This window comes from Muntiacus reevesi, chromosome 5 (assembly GCF_963930625.1).
Source record: "Muntiacus reevesi chromosome 5, mMunRee1.1, whole genome shotgun sequence".
In the NCBI taxonomy this organism is placed as follows: domain Eukaryota; kingdom Metazoa; phylum Chordata; class Mammalia; order Artiodactyla; family Cervidae; genus Muntiacus; species Muntiacus reevesi.
Window position 1 is genome coordinate 66,450,475 of NC_089253.1, and position 17,872 is coordinate 66,468,346.

Here is a 17,872-nt window from a genome sequence, read left to right on the forward strand (position 1 = left end):
CAGCTAACTCATTGGAAAAGTCCCTGATGCTGGGAAAGATTGAGGGAAAGAGGGCATCAGAGGTTGAGATGGCTGAATGGTATCACTGATATAATGGATATGAACTTTGGCAAACTTCAGGAGGTGGTGAGGGACAGGGAGGCATGGTGTACTGCAGTCCTTGGGGTCACAAAGAGTCGGACACGAGTGGGTGACTGAACAACCACAGCAACTGAATCACTTTACTGTACACCTAAAACTAGCACAACGTCATAAACCAACTGTACTCCAATAAAAATAACAGCGGTGGTTGCTAACAAAAAATAATATGTGGACACTTTTATCAAAATTGACTGGTGTGACAGAAACTACGTTCCCAATCCAAAAGGAACAGAAGAAGGAAGAGAAGGTCCAAGGATGGAAAGGAGGAGAAAAAACTTCCTTTGAAAAAGAAAAGCACAGGGAACTTGGCTTTTTATCACTGTCATTTTAAAAATATGTTCTTTTAAAATTCATTTTGATACAAATATAGGAAGGGGAAATAAAGAAGCACGAAGCTGACTTACTTGGTTTCACCCATCTCACGTCGATGGCCGTGTGGTTAAGAACAACCACAGTGACATTTGCTCCTCTCTCTGGAAGCCCAGCTAATGTTTTCACTGTCGCTTCTTGACTTGGTGTAAAGCCCACACTGTTATGTACAAAGACCTTATACGCATACGTCGTAAACCTAAAAAGTTGTTTTTAAAAAATAAATATATAAATTTCTCTTTCCAGAAAACAACACACATTTTCTTTCTCCTCACAATATACAGACTTCCCCCTGCAGAATGAACTATTTTGTCCCTGATCCAAATACATTTCCTTTTGCCTCCCCGCACAAAAACAGCATCATTATTATAACTCTCGATTCTTAATCAAAGTGTTAAGGAAATATTATATAAGAAATGCTAAGCAAATACCATTTTTCAAAACAAATGTGGTTTATTGTTTTTCTCATCCTTATTGTTTTCATAAGTGGTGAGGATTACAGCTCAGTTCAAGATGCAATTACACATTTGGCATCTTGCCAGCTTTCTATCTGAATTTGATTCAGAGAGTTTTATGCTCTTCTTTTGGGAAACGCATCCATTTCAAATATCAGATTCTCTCATCACCATTTTCTGCCTGTACCTGTAGTCCTGTCCCATACTCTCACTGGCAGAGAGATAAATTCCTAGATTAAATTGTAAGACTATGACCAAAGTATACAACATACTCCCACTGAGGTTTTGCTATGGTGAGCTGCATTTTGCCATTGTGAGAACACATTTACTTGAGTTAGGACAGTGGAAGCTGAAGACTGATTTTCAGGAGAAGAAGACTAGACATGGCGATGTGATATGATGTCCTAAGTCATGCTACGTCACTTCAGTCATGTCCAACTCTCTGCGACCCTATGGACTAGTCTACCAGGTATGTCTGTCCATGGGATTCTCCAGGCAAGAATACTGGAGTGAGTTGCCATGCCTTCTCCAGGGGATCTTCCCAACCCAGGGATTGAACCCAGGTCTCTTGCATTGAAGGCAAACTCACCCATCTGAGCCACCAGATGCAGACTTCCCAAATCATATATTAAATCAATGATGGGCTGATGCCACCAATTCCTCATCCTTTTTGGCTCTTTCAGGCAGAAGACTTATCAGACATTCTCTTTTTTTGGGTCAAACTGCCCAGGTAGGAAAATACTATTTACAGACACAGTCAAGCTTTGACTGGACTATGACTTAGACCAAGAGCTTGCTTAAACACATTGTACAACACAAGACCCTCTCCAGGGGGTATCCAGTCCTTAGGGCAAATGCTGGCCTCAGATCATCACTTTCTTTGGGTTTCATAGATGATCACATCTGATGCAGGGCCCATGGAATTTGCCTCAATAATGACAAGAAAGGGAGGATGCCATTTGCAGGACTGTGCTAAATAACTTAGCCATCAGGATGCCCACAGAATTTTGCCACTACCCACAGAAGAAGTCTGATTTTATTTCTCACTCATGGCCCAAAGGTATTTTTGCAGGGCTTGGCCTCAGGCACATTTGCTCTGCTATTGTAGCTATAGGTAAAGACTTACTAATATTTTTGAAGGTTTTATAATCTATTTCCCCCAATAAATACTAGCATCAGATATTCTTGCTCTCTCCACTTTACCTCATCTCCACATGTCCTTCTTTTCTCTTTTTTGTTCTGTATGCTACTGTGGGTTTGTGCCCCCACCCCCAAGATATATTTAAGTCCTAACCCCTGGTTCTTGTAAATGTGACCTTATTGGGAAATGGGGGTCTTTACAGATGTGATCAAGTTAACATGAGTTTATACGGGATTTGGAAGAGCTCTAAATCCAAAGGATTGATATCTTATAAAAGAAAGAAGTGGGAAATTTTGTTACAAACACACACAGGGAGAAGATGTTCATGTGAAGATGGGGGGCAGAAATTTGCTCCATGCTGTCATAAGCCAAGGAGCAACTGGGGCTACTAACAGTTGGAAGAGGCAAGAAATGGTTATTTTCTAGAGGCTTTGGAGGGAACATAGTCCTGACAGTACATACAGTCCACACTTTCAACTTCCAGAACTGTAAGAGAATACATTTCTGCTGTTTTAAGCCACCCAACAGTGGTAGGAAACTCATATATATGCTTTTCAGCAAGTGCTGAATAGTCCATAGGATTCCCAGGTGGCACAAAGGTAGAGAATCCACCTGCCAAGCAGAAGACTTGGGTTCCATCACTGGGTTGTGTAGATCCTCTGGAGGAGGAAATGGCAACCCACTCCAGTATGCTCTGCTGGGAAATCCCATGGACAGAGGAGCCTGGCGGGCTACAGTCCACAGGGTCATAGAAGTATAGGACATGGCTTAACAACTAAACAACAATGACAACAATTGCCTACATGACAATGACAACTGAAAGATAATAATAACAGTATTTAATGAGTACATATTATGTATCAGGAATTTTATACATGATTTACTCATTCATTCTTCACCATACTATTATAATACCTGCTTCAAAAATTAAGAAAATAAATAACCAGTATAAGTTATTGAGGTAGGAAATGGGAGAGTACAGACTCAAACCTGGGCAATATGATTCCAGAACCTGCTCTTTTGCTCATGATGCTGTATTGCCAGCATCATCATGATGGCAATGATGATGATAATAAAAAACACCATGGTCAGCTAGATGATGTCATATCACTAGGGTTTGATCTCTGAGTTTTTTTTTTAATGGCAGGTGGAAGGGACTTTTGCTTACACATCCAAACAATCTTGCCAAATTTCCTTTGTAACCACCAGTATGAATGTGAGGGATGGTGATTCGTGGTCAAGAGGGGAGCAAGTCTGTAACAGTCAAGTGAAACACAGCTAATGGCTCTCATGGGAATTGAACTAATGACCTTGCTGTCATTAGCTCTGTCCCTGGGTAAAACATTTTTAATTGTGTTTTACTCCCCAAAATGGCTCAAAAGAAACTTAGTCTGGATGCCTAATCTCTCCCACAATATTTAAATTGTTCTTCTATATGTTTAGTCTATGATACAGTTAGTAATCTTGATGACTTTAAAGTGATATCATTTTCATGGTTCTTTTTACAAGTGGAATTTAAAACATCAGGCAGTGCTAAAATGATGAATTGCAAATGAGTTCTGTAGGGTCTTAGTTCTTCCTGTGTTACTTGAAACTATTTCATCATAATTTAGATATGATGAAATATATGATTTATGTCTACACAGAAGAAATTTAGGCCACACAGATACATATAATTGGAATGCCTGTTTTCAAAGTACAATTGCCTCTTAGTATCTGCAGGGAATTGGTTACAGCACCCCATGGATACCAAAATTTGAGGATGCTCAAATTCAGTTCAGTTCAGTTGCTCAGTTGTGTTCGACTCTTTGTGACCTCATGGGCTGCAGCACACTAGGCTTCCCTGTCCATCACCAACTCCAGGAGTTTACTCAAAGTCATGTTTATTGAGTAAGTGATGCCATTCAACCATCTCATCCTCTGTTGTCCCCTTCTTCTCCCACCTTCAATCTTGCCCAGTGACAGGGTCCTTTCCAATGAGACCATTCTTCACATAAGGTGGCCAAAGTATTGGAGCTTCAACTTCAGCATTGGTCCTTCCAGTGAATATTTAGGACTGATCTCCTTTAGGATTGACTGGTTGGATCTCCTTGCAGTCCAAGGGACTCTCAAGAGTCTTCTCCAACACCACAGTTCAAAAGCAACAATTCTGCTCTCAGCTTTCTTTATGGTCCAGCTCTCATCCATACATGACCACTGGAAAAGCCACAGCTTTGATTAGATGGACCTCTGTTGGCAAAGTAATGTCTCTGCTTTTTAATATGCTGTCTAGAATGGTCATAGCTTTTCCTTCAAGGAGTAAGTGTCTTTAAATTACATGGCTGCAGTCACCATCTGAAGTGATTTTAGAGCCCAAGAAAATACTCTGCCACTGTTTCCGTTGTTTCCCCATCTGTTTGCCATGAAGTGATGGGACAGGATCCTATGATCTTAGTTTTCTGAATGTTGAGTTTTAAACCAACTTTTACACTCTTTCACCTTCATCAAGAGGCTCTTTAGTTCCTCTTCACTTTCTGCCATAAGGGTGGTGTTATATGCATATCTGAGGTTACTGATATTTCTCCCGGCAATCTTGATTCCAGCTTGTGCTTCATCCAGTCTAGCATTTCACATAATGTACTCTGCATATAAGTTAAATAAGCATGGTAACAGTATACAGCCTTGATGTACTTCTTTCTCAATTTGGAACCAGTTCATTGTTCCATGCCCAGTTCTGACTGTTTATATAAGGGACCTGAATATGCTCAAATCCCTTATAAAAAATAGCATAATCTTTGCATAGGATGTATGCATATTTTTCATTCTTTAAATGCCTAGATTTATTATAATACAAAATATAATGTAAACACTATGTAACATTATTATCACAGTGTGAATGTTATGTAAATAGCCTTTGCCTAAGTTCACACAGCTAGTTAAGATTAGGTGGGCCTGTACTTTATTCATTTTTAATATTAAATTATTTCCACTATTCACTATTATTTTACTGAATTGAAAAATCAGTAGGCCTTTCACTGGATGCCATGCATTTGTCTTTTGCATTTTATTTAATTTTCATTTTTTCAGTTAAAATTTTAAGTAATAAGATCTTGAACTATTTAAAATGAACTAAAATATACTGTTTTCATGACATCTGAAACCTAATCTTTGTCAGTAAGTATGTATACCTCTGACTACATGGGTTGGAATATATTTCACCACCTCATGTCAAAAAAGAAAATATTCATTTGCTTCAAGTATTTTGTTCATTTTCTGTAGTATATTGATTTTTTAAAGATAGACTTAAGTGTTGATATCAAATGGGATGTTCCATTTAGTTAATGATAAAATACTTTTAAAAGCAAAATTCTCCTTCAGTTGACATCATATAACTCATGTAAAACTTACGTATATCAATCAATATCTTCTCTAAATACTAAGTATGGTTTTTGGGTATGTTTTGAAAAATGTGCCATTGCAAATCCTGTAAGATATAGCTTTTGAAATCTGCAAAGTAAATGAAAACTTGTATTCAGTCTATATTGTAGCCAGTAAAACAAGCTGTTTGAAGGTCTATTTAGGAATACTAGGCTGTTGTACTGCTGCTGCTGCTGCTAAGTCGCTTCAGTCGTGTCCAACCCTGTGCAACCCCATAGACAGCAGCCCACCAAGCTCCCTGGGATTCTCCAGGCAAGAACACTGGAGTGGGTTGCCATTTCCTTCTCCAATGCATGAAAGTGAAAAGTAAAAGTGAAGTCGCTCAGACATGGTCGACTCTTAGCGACCCTGTGAACTGCAGCCTACCAGACTCCTCCATCCATGGGATTTTCCAGGCAAGAGTACTGGAGAGGGGTGCCAGTGCCTTCTCCGTAGTCATCCCCTAAATGATTGATTTAGATCATTCTCCAGCCCCTCCCTTCATCCACACAGAAAATGATGAACTTGTGAAATAGACATGACTCTGGTATCCTTCCTTGTAAAAGATAATACATATTAAAATCTTATTTATGGAACAAGACTCGTTTCAAGGTTCAGTTGTTATTACTCAAATGAATGAGAAAACTAGTTTAGATGATGAAGATTTTAATCTGTTTATTGAGTAGATAATTTTATAAATAAATTAATGAATACTAAATAGTTACTAAAGCATTCAGTCTCATAACTTTCAGGTCACATATAATTTGACTAGTGACATAAAAGTCTATCTATCCAATAAAGAAATGATCCTTACTAAAGTTTAGAAAGATTTTTTTTCCTTGCAAATTATATTGCTTTGTGTTTGATATACCATTACTTTATTCATTAATTAATTTGTTCATTCATTCAAAAAACATTTATTAGCACTAACAACATGCCTTGGCAGGAAAGCTATGACAAACATAGACAGTGTGTTGAAAAGCAGAGACATTATTCTGCCAACATATGCTCAAGACTATAGTCTTCCTGGTGGTCATGGACGGTTGTGAGAGCTGGACTGTAAAGAAGGCAGAGCACCAAAGAATTGATGCTGTTGAACTGTGGTGCTGGAGAAGACTACTGAGAGTCCCTTGGACAATAAGGAGATACAACCAGTTAACCTTACGGAAGGGAGATCAACCCTGATAACTTGTTGGAAGGACTGATGCTGAAGCTGAAGTCCCAGTATTTTGGTCATCTGATGTGAACAGCCAACTCATTGGAAAAGTCCCTGATGCTGGGGAAGATTGAGGGCAGAAGGAGAAGAGGGTATCAGATGATAAGATGGCTGGATGGCATCACTGATGCAATGGGCATGAATTCTGGCAAACTTCAGGAGATGGTGAGGGACAGGGAGGTGTGGTGTGCTGCAAACCATGGGGTTGCAAAGAGTTGGACATGACTGGGCAACTGAATAACAACAGAAAAATGCCAGGTACTAAACACAGGGAATGCAATGTCTGTCCTACTGGAGTGTGTATGTGTGCTTGTGTGTACATATATACAGAAAAATGTTTTTAAATTGAGAGCTCTCAAATACATATTCATTTATTCCTTTTCCTTTCCACATACATCAGATAGAGCATCTAATTTAACCTAATCTAGACAGGAAGTCTTCACAGAGTATACAACATGGGCTATGGATGGAAAATAGTAATTTGGTCAGTAAGAAACATCATTTAGGGCAAAATATGTGGACAGCTTAGATCTTGAAAGGATCTGATGTTTTGGGAACCAATAAAATTCTTCAGTACAGTTACAGAATGCCTCAGGTGATTTTCATCAGAATTAAAAACATGTCAACTTTATCGATGTCCTAACAGAATTCACATGTCAATATTGTCACCAATATAAATCATGTTTCAAAAAAATGCAGGCTATTCAGTTACTCCTCCTACTAACTCTTCATTTCTGCCGCAACCCAACACATGCTTCAGTACAACATTACACGCTAGAGGATTTGCAAAACCTCTGATAGATACGATTCCTTACATCCTCAAATCCTTTGTGGGAATAAATAAATACACAAACAAACAAAAATTCAACACTATTTCCACTGCTTAAATCTGTAGTTGTTTAGATTTTTCATTGATGGTGGATACCTTTTCCTCATGTATTTGTTGCTGAAAGATTTTTTTCCCTAAAAATGCTGCTGAAGGTCTTTTGCTTTTGGAAATTGAAATGTAATGATGATCACACTTGAAAGTTATGATACATTTTAGATTGTGAGTGAAAGTTGCAGCTGTCCTATTCCTTTAGCTATCTATATTTCTGCTTTCAGAATGTTTTACCCAAGGTAACCTTAGTGTGATTTCTGTCTCTGTTCCACTGTATCATCAACATGAAAAAGAAATGCAAACAAAGTAACTCAATTTTTTTTTTTAAGAAAACATTAGGTAATAAAGCCTCCAATGAAAAAATGCATTCCTTTCAGATTTAGGGGATCCTTTTCCATGAGCTAAGTTTTCAATATGGTGACACTTACAAAAGGACAGAATGAGGTAAACTTAGAACAATGAAGAAAAGAAAGGAAAAAAGCGCTGTGACTCTACTTAATTATATGTGAACTAGATATATATTTGCTCCTTTTGAAATATGTACATTGCTAACAGATGGTACACCAATAAAACAGAGTTGGCCTTCATTTATAAAGTGAAAAGTGAAGTGAAAGTTGTGTCTGGCTCTTCATGACCCCATGGACTGTAGCCCACCAGGCTCCTCTGTCCATGGGATTACCTAGGTAGGAATACTGGAGTGGGTTTCCATTTCCATCTCCAGGGGATCATCCCGGCCCAAGGACTGAAGATAGGTCTCCTGTATTGCAGGCAGATTCTTTACCATCTGAGCCACCAAAGAAGCCCATTTCATCTATAAACCCAAATTGTACTCACGTTGTGATATTGAGGAAGAAAATAACAGGATCTACCTCACATTGGTGGTCCTTCCATTCACCCTCCACGTTCATGAAGCTAACTCCTTTACTTAATACCTACAACTTGAATATGTTTATGTTATAGGAAAACATGTCATGGAACTGACCCAGTCTTTTCACATTAGAAGAGCAGAAAATGTTATTTGTGCACATTTAATCTCATTACAAGTTAATTCCAAATAGAAAAAGGAGTGTGTCAAGGCTGTATATTGTCACCCTGCTTATTTAACTTATATGCAGAGTACATCATGAGAAACGCTGACTGGATGAAGCTGGAATCAAGATTTCAGGGAGAAATATCAATAACCTCAGACATGTAGATGACACCACCCTTAGGACAGAAAGTAAAGAAGAACTAAAGAGCCTCTTGAAGAAAGTGAAAGAGGAGAGTGTATAAGTTGGCTTAAAGCTCAACATTCAGAAAACTACAATCATGGCATCCGGTCCCATCACTTCATGGCAAATAGATGGGGAAACAGTGGAAACAGTGGCTGACTTTATTTTTCTGGGCTCCAAAATCACTGCAGATGGTGATTGCAGCCATGAAATTCAAAGACGCTTACTCCCTGGAAGGAAAGTTATGACCAACGTAGACAGCATATTAAAAAGCAGAGGCATTACTTTGCCAACAAAGGTCCGTTCAGTCAAAGCTATGTTTTTCCAGTAGTCATGTATGGATGTGAGAGTTGGACCATAAAGAACGCTGAGCGCAGAAGAATTGATGCTTTTGAACTGTGGTGTTGGAGAAGACTCCTGAGAGTCCCTTGGACTGCAAGGAGATCCAACCAGTCCATCCTAAAGGAGATCAGTCCTGGGTGTTCATTGGAAGGACTGATGCTGAAGCTGAAACTCCAGTACTTTGGCCACCTGATGTGAAGGACTGACTCATTGGAAAAGACCCTGATATTGGGAAAGATTGAGGGCAGGAGGAGAAGGGGACGACAGAGGATGAGATGGTTAGATGGCATCACCGCCTCAATGGACATGAGTTTGGGTAAACTCTGGGAGATGGTGACGGACAGGGAGGCCTGGCGTGCTGTGGTTCATGGAATCACAAAGAGTTAGACATGACTGAGTGACTGAACTAAACTGACTGAATCTCATTACAAAGAAGGGGAATGAATGTCATATTCTTTTGACTATCATTCTCTAGAAACTATGTCCTCTTTAATGGCTTGAAACATTTCATTTTGCAGGGCAAAAAAATTAGAATCTATCTCATTAATATTTAAACTTAGATTTTCCACTTTATTTAGCTTAAGCATTTAAACTTGGAAACAGTCAAGTTCAGTAATTCTTTGTAAATAGAATTTTGTAAAAAAATTTTTTGAATGCTCATATGAAGGTCCCTTTCCAGAACGCCATTGATAAAGGCTTATAGGAATTTATAGATAACTGAAAGTAATAGGAGTTAGAACATACCTCCGTTCATAAACTCAATGGTGGCTAAATTACTATATGGTTACTAAATTATTACAATCTACAAGTCAACATTTTCCTTAAAAATAAGCTATTATTTCTTATAGCTTGTTCTTCCTTTGTCAGATCCAGAACAAAGAGGAGGGCATGCCATCACTAAGTTTGCAGAAGTTTTATCAGATCACTCAAAAGACAAGGTACAGTGAGGCTCTGAAAATCCTAAGGGTGGACGGATGCTTAAAATTAAGGTTGCCTTGTGTGTTAAACCCAACTTGACTCACTGAAGAAGCATTAGATGATAACAGCACGTTCTCCAGATTTTCCAAGTGATGAAAATGTCAGGAAACCCAAAGTTATGGTTTGGCCACTTTGTACATTAAGGAAGAGAAGTTAGAAACTGACCAGTAGTGTAAACCTACAGTTCCCCTACATTGGTGTCTATACAGAGCAGAATTCAGCAATTAGGCAACTAGTTGTATAACTCAGGACAAATCACCCCTTACCTACTATATTCATAAGAAACTAAATTATCTGAATAATTAGTGCAATATTTTACTTTGCACATGGAGATAACAAAGGAAACATATTTGATGCTTAGTATTATGAGGCTAGTCAAAATATCACCTCAGCACATTTTGTTCTAAGGTGGGCTTCCCAGTGGCTCAGACAGTAAAGAATCTGCCTGCAATGCAGGAAACCAGGGTACACTTCTTTTTGAGAAGCAGCTGTCATCAATATGTTTATGTCAACTTATGTTTCAGTCTAATTTGTGGGGATTTAACTTAATTTCTTTCCTTAAATCTTTGATTTGGACTTCTCATTAAAAATCCTTACAAGCATCACTAAAAATTCAATAATGAAATCTTGGTTTTGGTCCTAATTCTTTAATAAGTTTTCATTGCTTCTATGAAGAAACAAAATTAACTTTCTGAGACTTATTGTGTTTTTCTGCCAAATGTCTCATGGCTAAAAATCCAATTCAGTAATGTTAAACAGTCAAGTCCTCTTTATTTTGGAAATTGCTGTATTTCAGACACTTAGAGTTCACAGATCATGGAAAACTACTTTCCATATGATTTCCCTAGGGAGTGATGGTTAAACTGTAGTTAACTGTGATGATATTATAACACTTAGTACATGTTTGCGAGTGGTTTTTTCCACTAGATTGTGAGCTCTTTGAGGGAAAAGGCTGTGCTTCTCATCTTTTCTTATCAGTTTCCCTCAGCATATGGTAAAAATAAATGAAATTGCTGAATAAAATGAATTTCTTCAACTGAAGTCATCATTTTACAGCAATTCTGGATTAAGTAAATAGTGAATCAAATATAGTGGAGAATAGTAGCCATGATAATTTAGGTTGAACAAAAAGCATAAGCTCATTACCTATCATTTTTGATCATTTTTGCCTTGAAAAATGGCAATTTTATATGGTTCATTTTGTTCACTTTATTCTTTCAATAGATTTATGTATTTCTCCCTTCAAGTATCTCACAATATCTGTTTTCCCACTATGACACTTTCAGATGAATAGGAGACTTTTCCTTACTTTTACCCAATCCCCAAAGATAAGAACACCATAGTTAGTCTTCCTAAGGCACAGGGAAATGACTAATCAATGCTTTGAAAGTGAAAGTGAAAATCAGTCACTCAGTTGTGTCCAACTCTTTGCGATCCCATGAATTGTAGTCTGCCAGGCTTCTCTGTCCATGGAATTCTCCAGGCTAAGCACTGGAGTGGGTTGCCATTTCCTTCTCCAGGGGATCTTCCCGACCAGGGATTGAACCCAGGTCTCCTGCATTGCAGGCAGATTCTTTACCATTTGAGCCACCAGGGAATTTCAAGGCACAGGGAAATGACTAATCAATCCTTTACATATTACTAAACACATTATTTCACTTAGCATTGACTGGGACCCCCACTGTGTGCCAGGGACTGTGGTGAGGGTTGCAATACAGAGGTCTTGAAGGCAAGGCCTTGCTCAGGGTGGACCTGACGATATAATGGGTTGTCCAGACAAGAGGTGAAATCAGTGCAAAGACAAGAGTGGTATATAAGGGGTGTGCTATAGAAATACATTAAAGAAGCAGCTGATTCAGACCAGGAAGGGGTGACCTAGAAAACTTCTAGGTCAAGTCTTGAAGGATGACAGACAGAGGGAAATGGCAGCCATGAGAAATCTAGGGGCGGGTGTCACTTTTTAGAGGTGCCCAACATATTACGAACTGGCTGAAGCATAGAGGCCAGGTAGGGGAAAGATGAAGGGAGGGGGGACAAGGCCAGATTGTAAACAGACTTCACAGCAGAGCTAGTCAGTGGTGAGTCTAGAAAAACAACCTGATAGAAAAGTTATTGAAAAATAAGTCTGAAAAGTTTTCATAAAATAATACTTGTGATTCTTTGAAATTTCATTACATTTCCTTTTTTTTTTTTTTTGACTTTAATAACTTTTATTGGGCTTCTTTGATTGCCTCTGGTCTGACTTTGGAAGGGCTCTCTGGGTTCCTCTGGCCTTGTTTCCAGGCTGCTGCAACTGCAGCTTTTAAGGACCTTTTCTGCTTCTTCAGCTTTTGAACCTCTTGGAAAACCCAAATGCACAGAGCCTTCTTGGTCACCTAGTGGCGGTGGGCTTTTCAGTGGTATGGAGGGGGAAAGGTGTACTCAACCCCCAACTCCTTGCATGTCTTCTCAAAGACAGGATGTTGGTCTTGCGGAGGTTTCTGAGCACCTTTAGCCTCTTGTCAATGCTCATCAGCAGATAGTACTTGTGGGCTTTGTCCTTTCAATATTTCTGCATGTGTTCTTCATAGCTGCAGATCTTGACTGTCAAGGCAGCAACTCGAGCCTCCAAGGAGCTGGTGTCTTTCAGGTTTTCCACGACCTTGCTCATCAACTGCTCTTTCTTGATTTTTAGCATCTCTTTCTTGTTGGCCATTTCCAGAGATAGGAGTCTTTTCACAACATCATCAATCTCAAGTCCAGGGACGTTCTGGTAGTCCTTCGGCAGCATGGGAAGGGACAGGTCATCTTCTTGGCTTTGCTGGACTGGTTTCTGGGTGTCATATCTACAGGTGGTCTGGAGGATAAGACCTCCAGGACTTGAGGTCCCACTGGATGGAGAGAAGTATGGCCCACCCTCCGCCCCGCAGTCTGAGGACTGGGGCTGTGTCACTGCCTGGGTTTAAATCAAACTCAGCACCCTCCACGCTGCCCTCAGCCTGGTGACTTCTGACCCTCCGAAATTCCATTACATTTCTTGATTCATGAAGATTTAGGCTTCACTTAACCCCATCCAATCTCCTCATTTTATGGACAACAAAATTGAAACCCAGAGAAGTTTAATGACTCCCCCAAGGCTAGCAAACCTAGTTCTCCAGCACAGGATGAATACAAACATAGCCCTCCTTTCTCTCCCATGGGGTGCTTTACTGATAATACTTATTTGCTCATTTTTTGGTTTCTTCAAACTCTGGGTTGAATTCTTTCAAGTCCCAAGCCTGTGAATTAAATTATTTCTGTGAATTGAATCAATAAGTTACAACAAATTACTTCCTAGAAAAGCAAGCATTCTACAAGTGCTCCAAACTTTCCCCAGTTCTGTACATGTTCAATATTTCCAGATTTTTCTCTTACGGTGTTGATTAGAGCTGTGACAAAGGCAAGAAGGTTAAGACTCAAACACCTACAAACTCAACTTCAAAAAGCTTATTTTAAGAGTGCAGTTAAGGTGGCAAATATTAAACATGCTGACTGTTGCAGTTCGATGATTAATGTCACCAATAATAATAAACATGTTTTATTGCATAACTGATAACTTTCTCACACAACGAAGACACTAAGATTCTCTAAACTATTCAACATGCCCCAAACTAAATGCCAGTATTTGTTTTTATAGTTTTTGTAATCTCACCTGCTAAGACCCTTATCTTCATAAAACCTCTGAGTTCCTGAATAAATATTGTGCCACATATTTAAATCTTCTGGGGGATTTGATGCAAGTGGTTGCTGGATTTTACGTCTCAGAAGCTCATATCTGAAGCAAAAGACAAGCAGAAACATCAGGATTATCTCACCTAATATTATTACCAAAATTCAGGTTGTCCCATGGTACGAGCATGTGGTGTGTATGTATAAACATAAAGAAAACATCTTAATATTCTTTTTTTTCAGATAATCATTTTTTTCTGGCACAAATGTCACCTCTGTAGCTAAGTGCAACAATTAGCTCCATTTACATTTTACTATTATCAGTAAAATGATGACATTTAGATTTCTTCTATGTCAGATTTACCAAAACTATTGTCAGTTTCAAAGTAGAAGTACAAAAACTTATAAAGTTAGTGACTTCCTGAGACTTCTACCACCAATATTTTATAAACAATGAGAATATTATTGACTTCATAGTCTTGGCTAAATGTGAAGTTGCTATAGAGCCATTTTAGAATTACAATTCTTTTCTTTCATCTATATTCCTGACCACATGCTTTATAAGTTTCCAGATAGTAATAGCATACCAAAGAATTATTGGCTAATGCTTTGGAATTTTGAGGTATATTTGTGCAAATGTGTCATTTAGAACATGCATCAAACTTGCTTACCATATAGTAAGAATATACTTTGAGAGAGGAGCTAAGATGGTGGAGGAATAGGATGGGGAGACCACTTTCTCCCCTATAAATTCATCAAAAGAACATTTGAATGCTGAGCAAACGTCACAAAACAACTTCTGATCGCTAGCACAGGACAGCAGTCACCCAGAAAAGCAGCCCATTGTCTTCAAAAGAGGGTAGGACAAAATATATAAGATAAAAAGAGAGACAAAAGAACTAGGGACAGAGACCCATCCTGGGAAGGGAGTCTTAATAGAGGAAGCTTCCAAACACCAGGAAACCCTCTCACTGGCAGGTCTGGGGGAAGTTTTCGAATCTCAGAGGGCAACCTAACTGAGAGGAAAAACAAATAAAACCCACAGATTACATGCCTAAAAGCAACTCCCAGCAGAAAAGTACCCCAGATGCCCGCATCCGCCACCAGCAAATGGGGACATAACGGAGAGGAGCGGGTGGTATTGCTTAGGGTAAGGACTGGGCCTGAATGCCCTGAGGGCAATAGGAGGGAACGAACGTGAAACAGCAACTTAAACTGTGGGATAGCAAGAGAGAGAGAGAGAAAATTAACCAGCGGGAACACACTGCGGGCCCATTTGCAGACCAAAGGAAGAACTGAGCGATCCCAGAGAAGAGCTAGCTGGTGGCAGACCGGCCCATCCCCGCCAGAGGCAGGAGGCAGGGGGGAGGGGAAAGGGGCAAACTCGACCCCAGAGACGGCACCCCTACCAAACTGCACACAGGCTCCCAGTTTCTAACCAAAGACTTCCTGAGATTCTGGATGGTTGACATCTGCCGGGAGGGTCGCGGCTAGAGATCAGCTCCCCAGCAGAGACCCAAGGCGCACCCGACTGAGGCTGAGACCGCAGAGGGGAGAAGGCGCACCGCACCCGGGGAGAGTGCGCTGGTCAAGCTCCTGGCGGCCTGAGCTGCTTGACCAGGGAAGGCACAAAACGCAGGCCCAACCGAGTCTGTGCTATTGTGGAATACCCGAAAACTGGAACCGCACGCAACGCAGGGCCTTCTCCATATAGAGCAGCCTGGAGCTTGAGCAGTGTAGACGGGGAAAGCACACGCTGCGAGCGGGGGCAAACCCAGAGTGGCCGGAACACTGCGAGTGCTCCCCACACAGGCCACTGACATTTGTCTGCAGCGCCCGTCCCTCCCCGCAGCAGGACTGAACCAGCGAACCTAAACAAGAGACCACCTCCACCCACTTGTGTCAGGGTGGAAATTAGACATTGAAAAGACCAGCAAACAGAAGCCAAATAAACAAAGGGAATCGCTTTAGAAGGGACCAGTGCAACAGATTAAAATCCCTGTAGGTAACACCGACTACACCAGAAGGAGCCTATAGATATCGAGAAGTGTAAACTGGAATGAGGAGCTATCTGAAACTGAACCGAACCCACACTGACAGCAACAGCTCCAGAGAAATTCCTAGATATATTTTTACTTTTTTTTTAATTAAAAAAATTTTTTTTTCTTTTCTTTTCTTTCTTTTAAAAAATTTTTTCTCTTTTATTTTATTTTAAAATTCCCTATTACTCTTCCATTACTCCTTAACCTTCATTTTCATTTTCATATATTTTTACTACTTTTTAATTAAAAAATTTTTTTTCTTTTTTTACTTTTTTCTCTTATTTTCTTTTAAAGTCCTCTATTACTCCTCTATTACTCCTTAATTTTCATTTTCATTTCACTATAACCTTGAAAAAAAGAGGCCCTATTTTTAAACTGAACTTCATATATATCTAAAATTTTTTGTGTTTTTGTTTTTAATACGGTATTTTTAAGAGTCTAACCTCTACTGTAGATTTTTAATCTTTGTTTTTCAGTATTTGATATCAATTTTGGACATTTAAGAATCCAATATTCAGTACCCATTTTTACTCAGGAGTGTGTTGATTACTCTCTCCCACTTTTGACTCTCCCTCAGATCACCTCTATTTCCTCCCTCCCGCTTCTCTAACCTATCCAATTCTGTGAATCTCTGTGGGTGTCTGGGCTATGGAGAACACTTAGGGAACAGATAACTGCGTAGATCTGTCTCTCTCCTCTTGAGTCCCCCCTTTTCTCCTCCTGCTCATCTCTATCTCCCTCCTCCCTCTCCTCTTCTTCATGTAACTCTGTGAACCTCTCTGGGTGTCCCTCACGGTGGAGAATCTTTTCACTATTAACCTAGAAGTTTTATTATCAGTGCTGTATAGTTGGAGAAGTCTTGAAGCTACTGGAAGAGTAAGACTGAAATCCAGAGGCAGGAGACTTAAGCCCAAAACCTGAGAACACCAAAAAACTACTGACTACAGGGAACATGAAGTAATAAGAGATCACCCAAAAGCCTCCATACCTACACTGAAACCAGTAACCACCCAAGAGCCAATATGTTCCAGAGCAAGACATACCACACAAATTCTCCAGCAATGCAGGAACATAGCCCTGAGTGTCAACATACAGGCTGCCCAAAGTCACACCTAACACATAGGCCCATCTCAAAACTCACTACTCCATTGCACTCCAGAGAGAAGAAATCCAATACCATGCACCAGAACACTGACGCAAGCTTCCCTAACCAGGAAACCTTGACAAGTCAATCGTCCAACCCCACCCACCGGGTGAAACCTCCACAATAAAAAGGAACCACAGACCTCCAGAATACAGAAAGCCCACTCCAGACACAGCCATCTAAACAAAATGAAAAGGCAGAGAAATACCCAGCAAGGAAAGGAACATGAAAAATGCCCACCAAGTCAAACAAAAGAGGAGGAGATAGGGAATCTACCTGAAAAAGAATTTAAAATAATGATAATAAAAATGATGCAAAATCTTGAAAACAAAATGGAGTTACAGATAAATAGCCTGGAGACAAAGATTGAGAAGATGCAAGAAATGTTTAATAAGGACCTAGAAGAAATAAAAAAGAGTCAATTAAAAATGAATAATGTAATAAATGAGATCAAAAACACTCTGGAGGGAACCAAGAGTAGAATAACGGAGACAGAAGATAGGATAGATGAGGTAGAAGATAAAATGGTGGAAAGAAATGAAGCAGAGAGGAAAAAAGAATCAAAAGAAATGAGGACAACCTCAGGGACCTCTGGGACAAGGTGAAACACCCCAACATTCGAATCATAGGAGTCCCAGAAGAAGAAGACAAAAAGAAAGGCCATGAGAAAATACTCGAGGAGATAATAGTTGAAAATTTCCCTAAAATGGGGAAGGAAATAGTTACACAGGCTCAAGAAACCCAGAAAGTCCCAAACAGGATAAACCCAAGGTGAAACACCCCAAGACACATATTAATCAAATTAACAAAGATCAAACACAAAGAACAAATATTAAAAGCAGCAAGGGAGAAACAACAAATAACACACAA

At 39.6% G+C, this 17,872-nt stretch overlaps 1 protein-coding gene and 1 pseudogene across 1 annotated transcript in view; both read right to left on the reverse strand.

The window, feature by feature from the left end:
- Positions 1 to 17,872, reverse strand: part of USH2A (usherin) — a 905,205-nt gene that overhangs the window by 310,623 nt on the left and 576,710 nt on the right. The window contains exons 42-43 of the mRNA XM_065936753.1: positions 13,800 to 13,922; positions 546 to 709 (exon numbers count right to left, since the gene is read on the reverse strand). Of these exons, the coding sequence (XP_065792825.1) occupies positions 546 to 709; positions 13,800 to 13,922 (287 nt within the window). The remainder of the gene's footprint in view (positions 1 to 545; positions 710 to 13,799; positions 13,923 to 17,872) is intronic.
- On the reverse strand, positions 12,340 to 12,899 carry LOC136168698 (small ribosomal subunit protein uS15m-like; annotated as a pseudogene).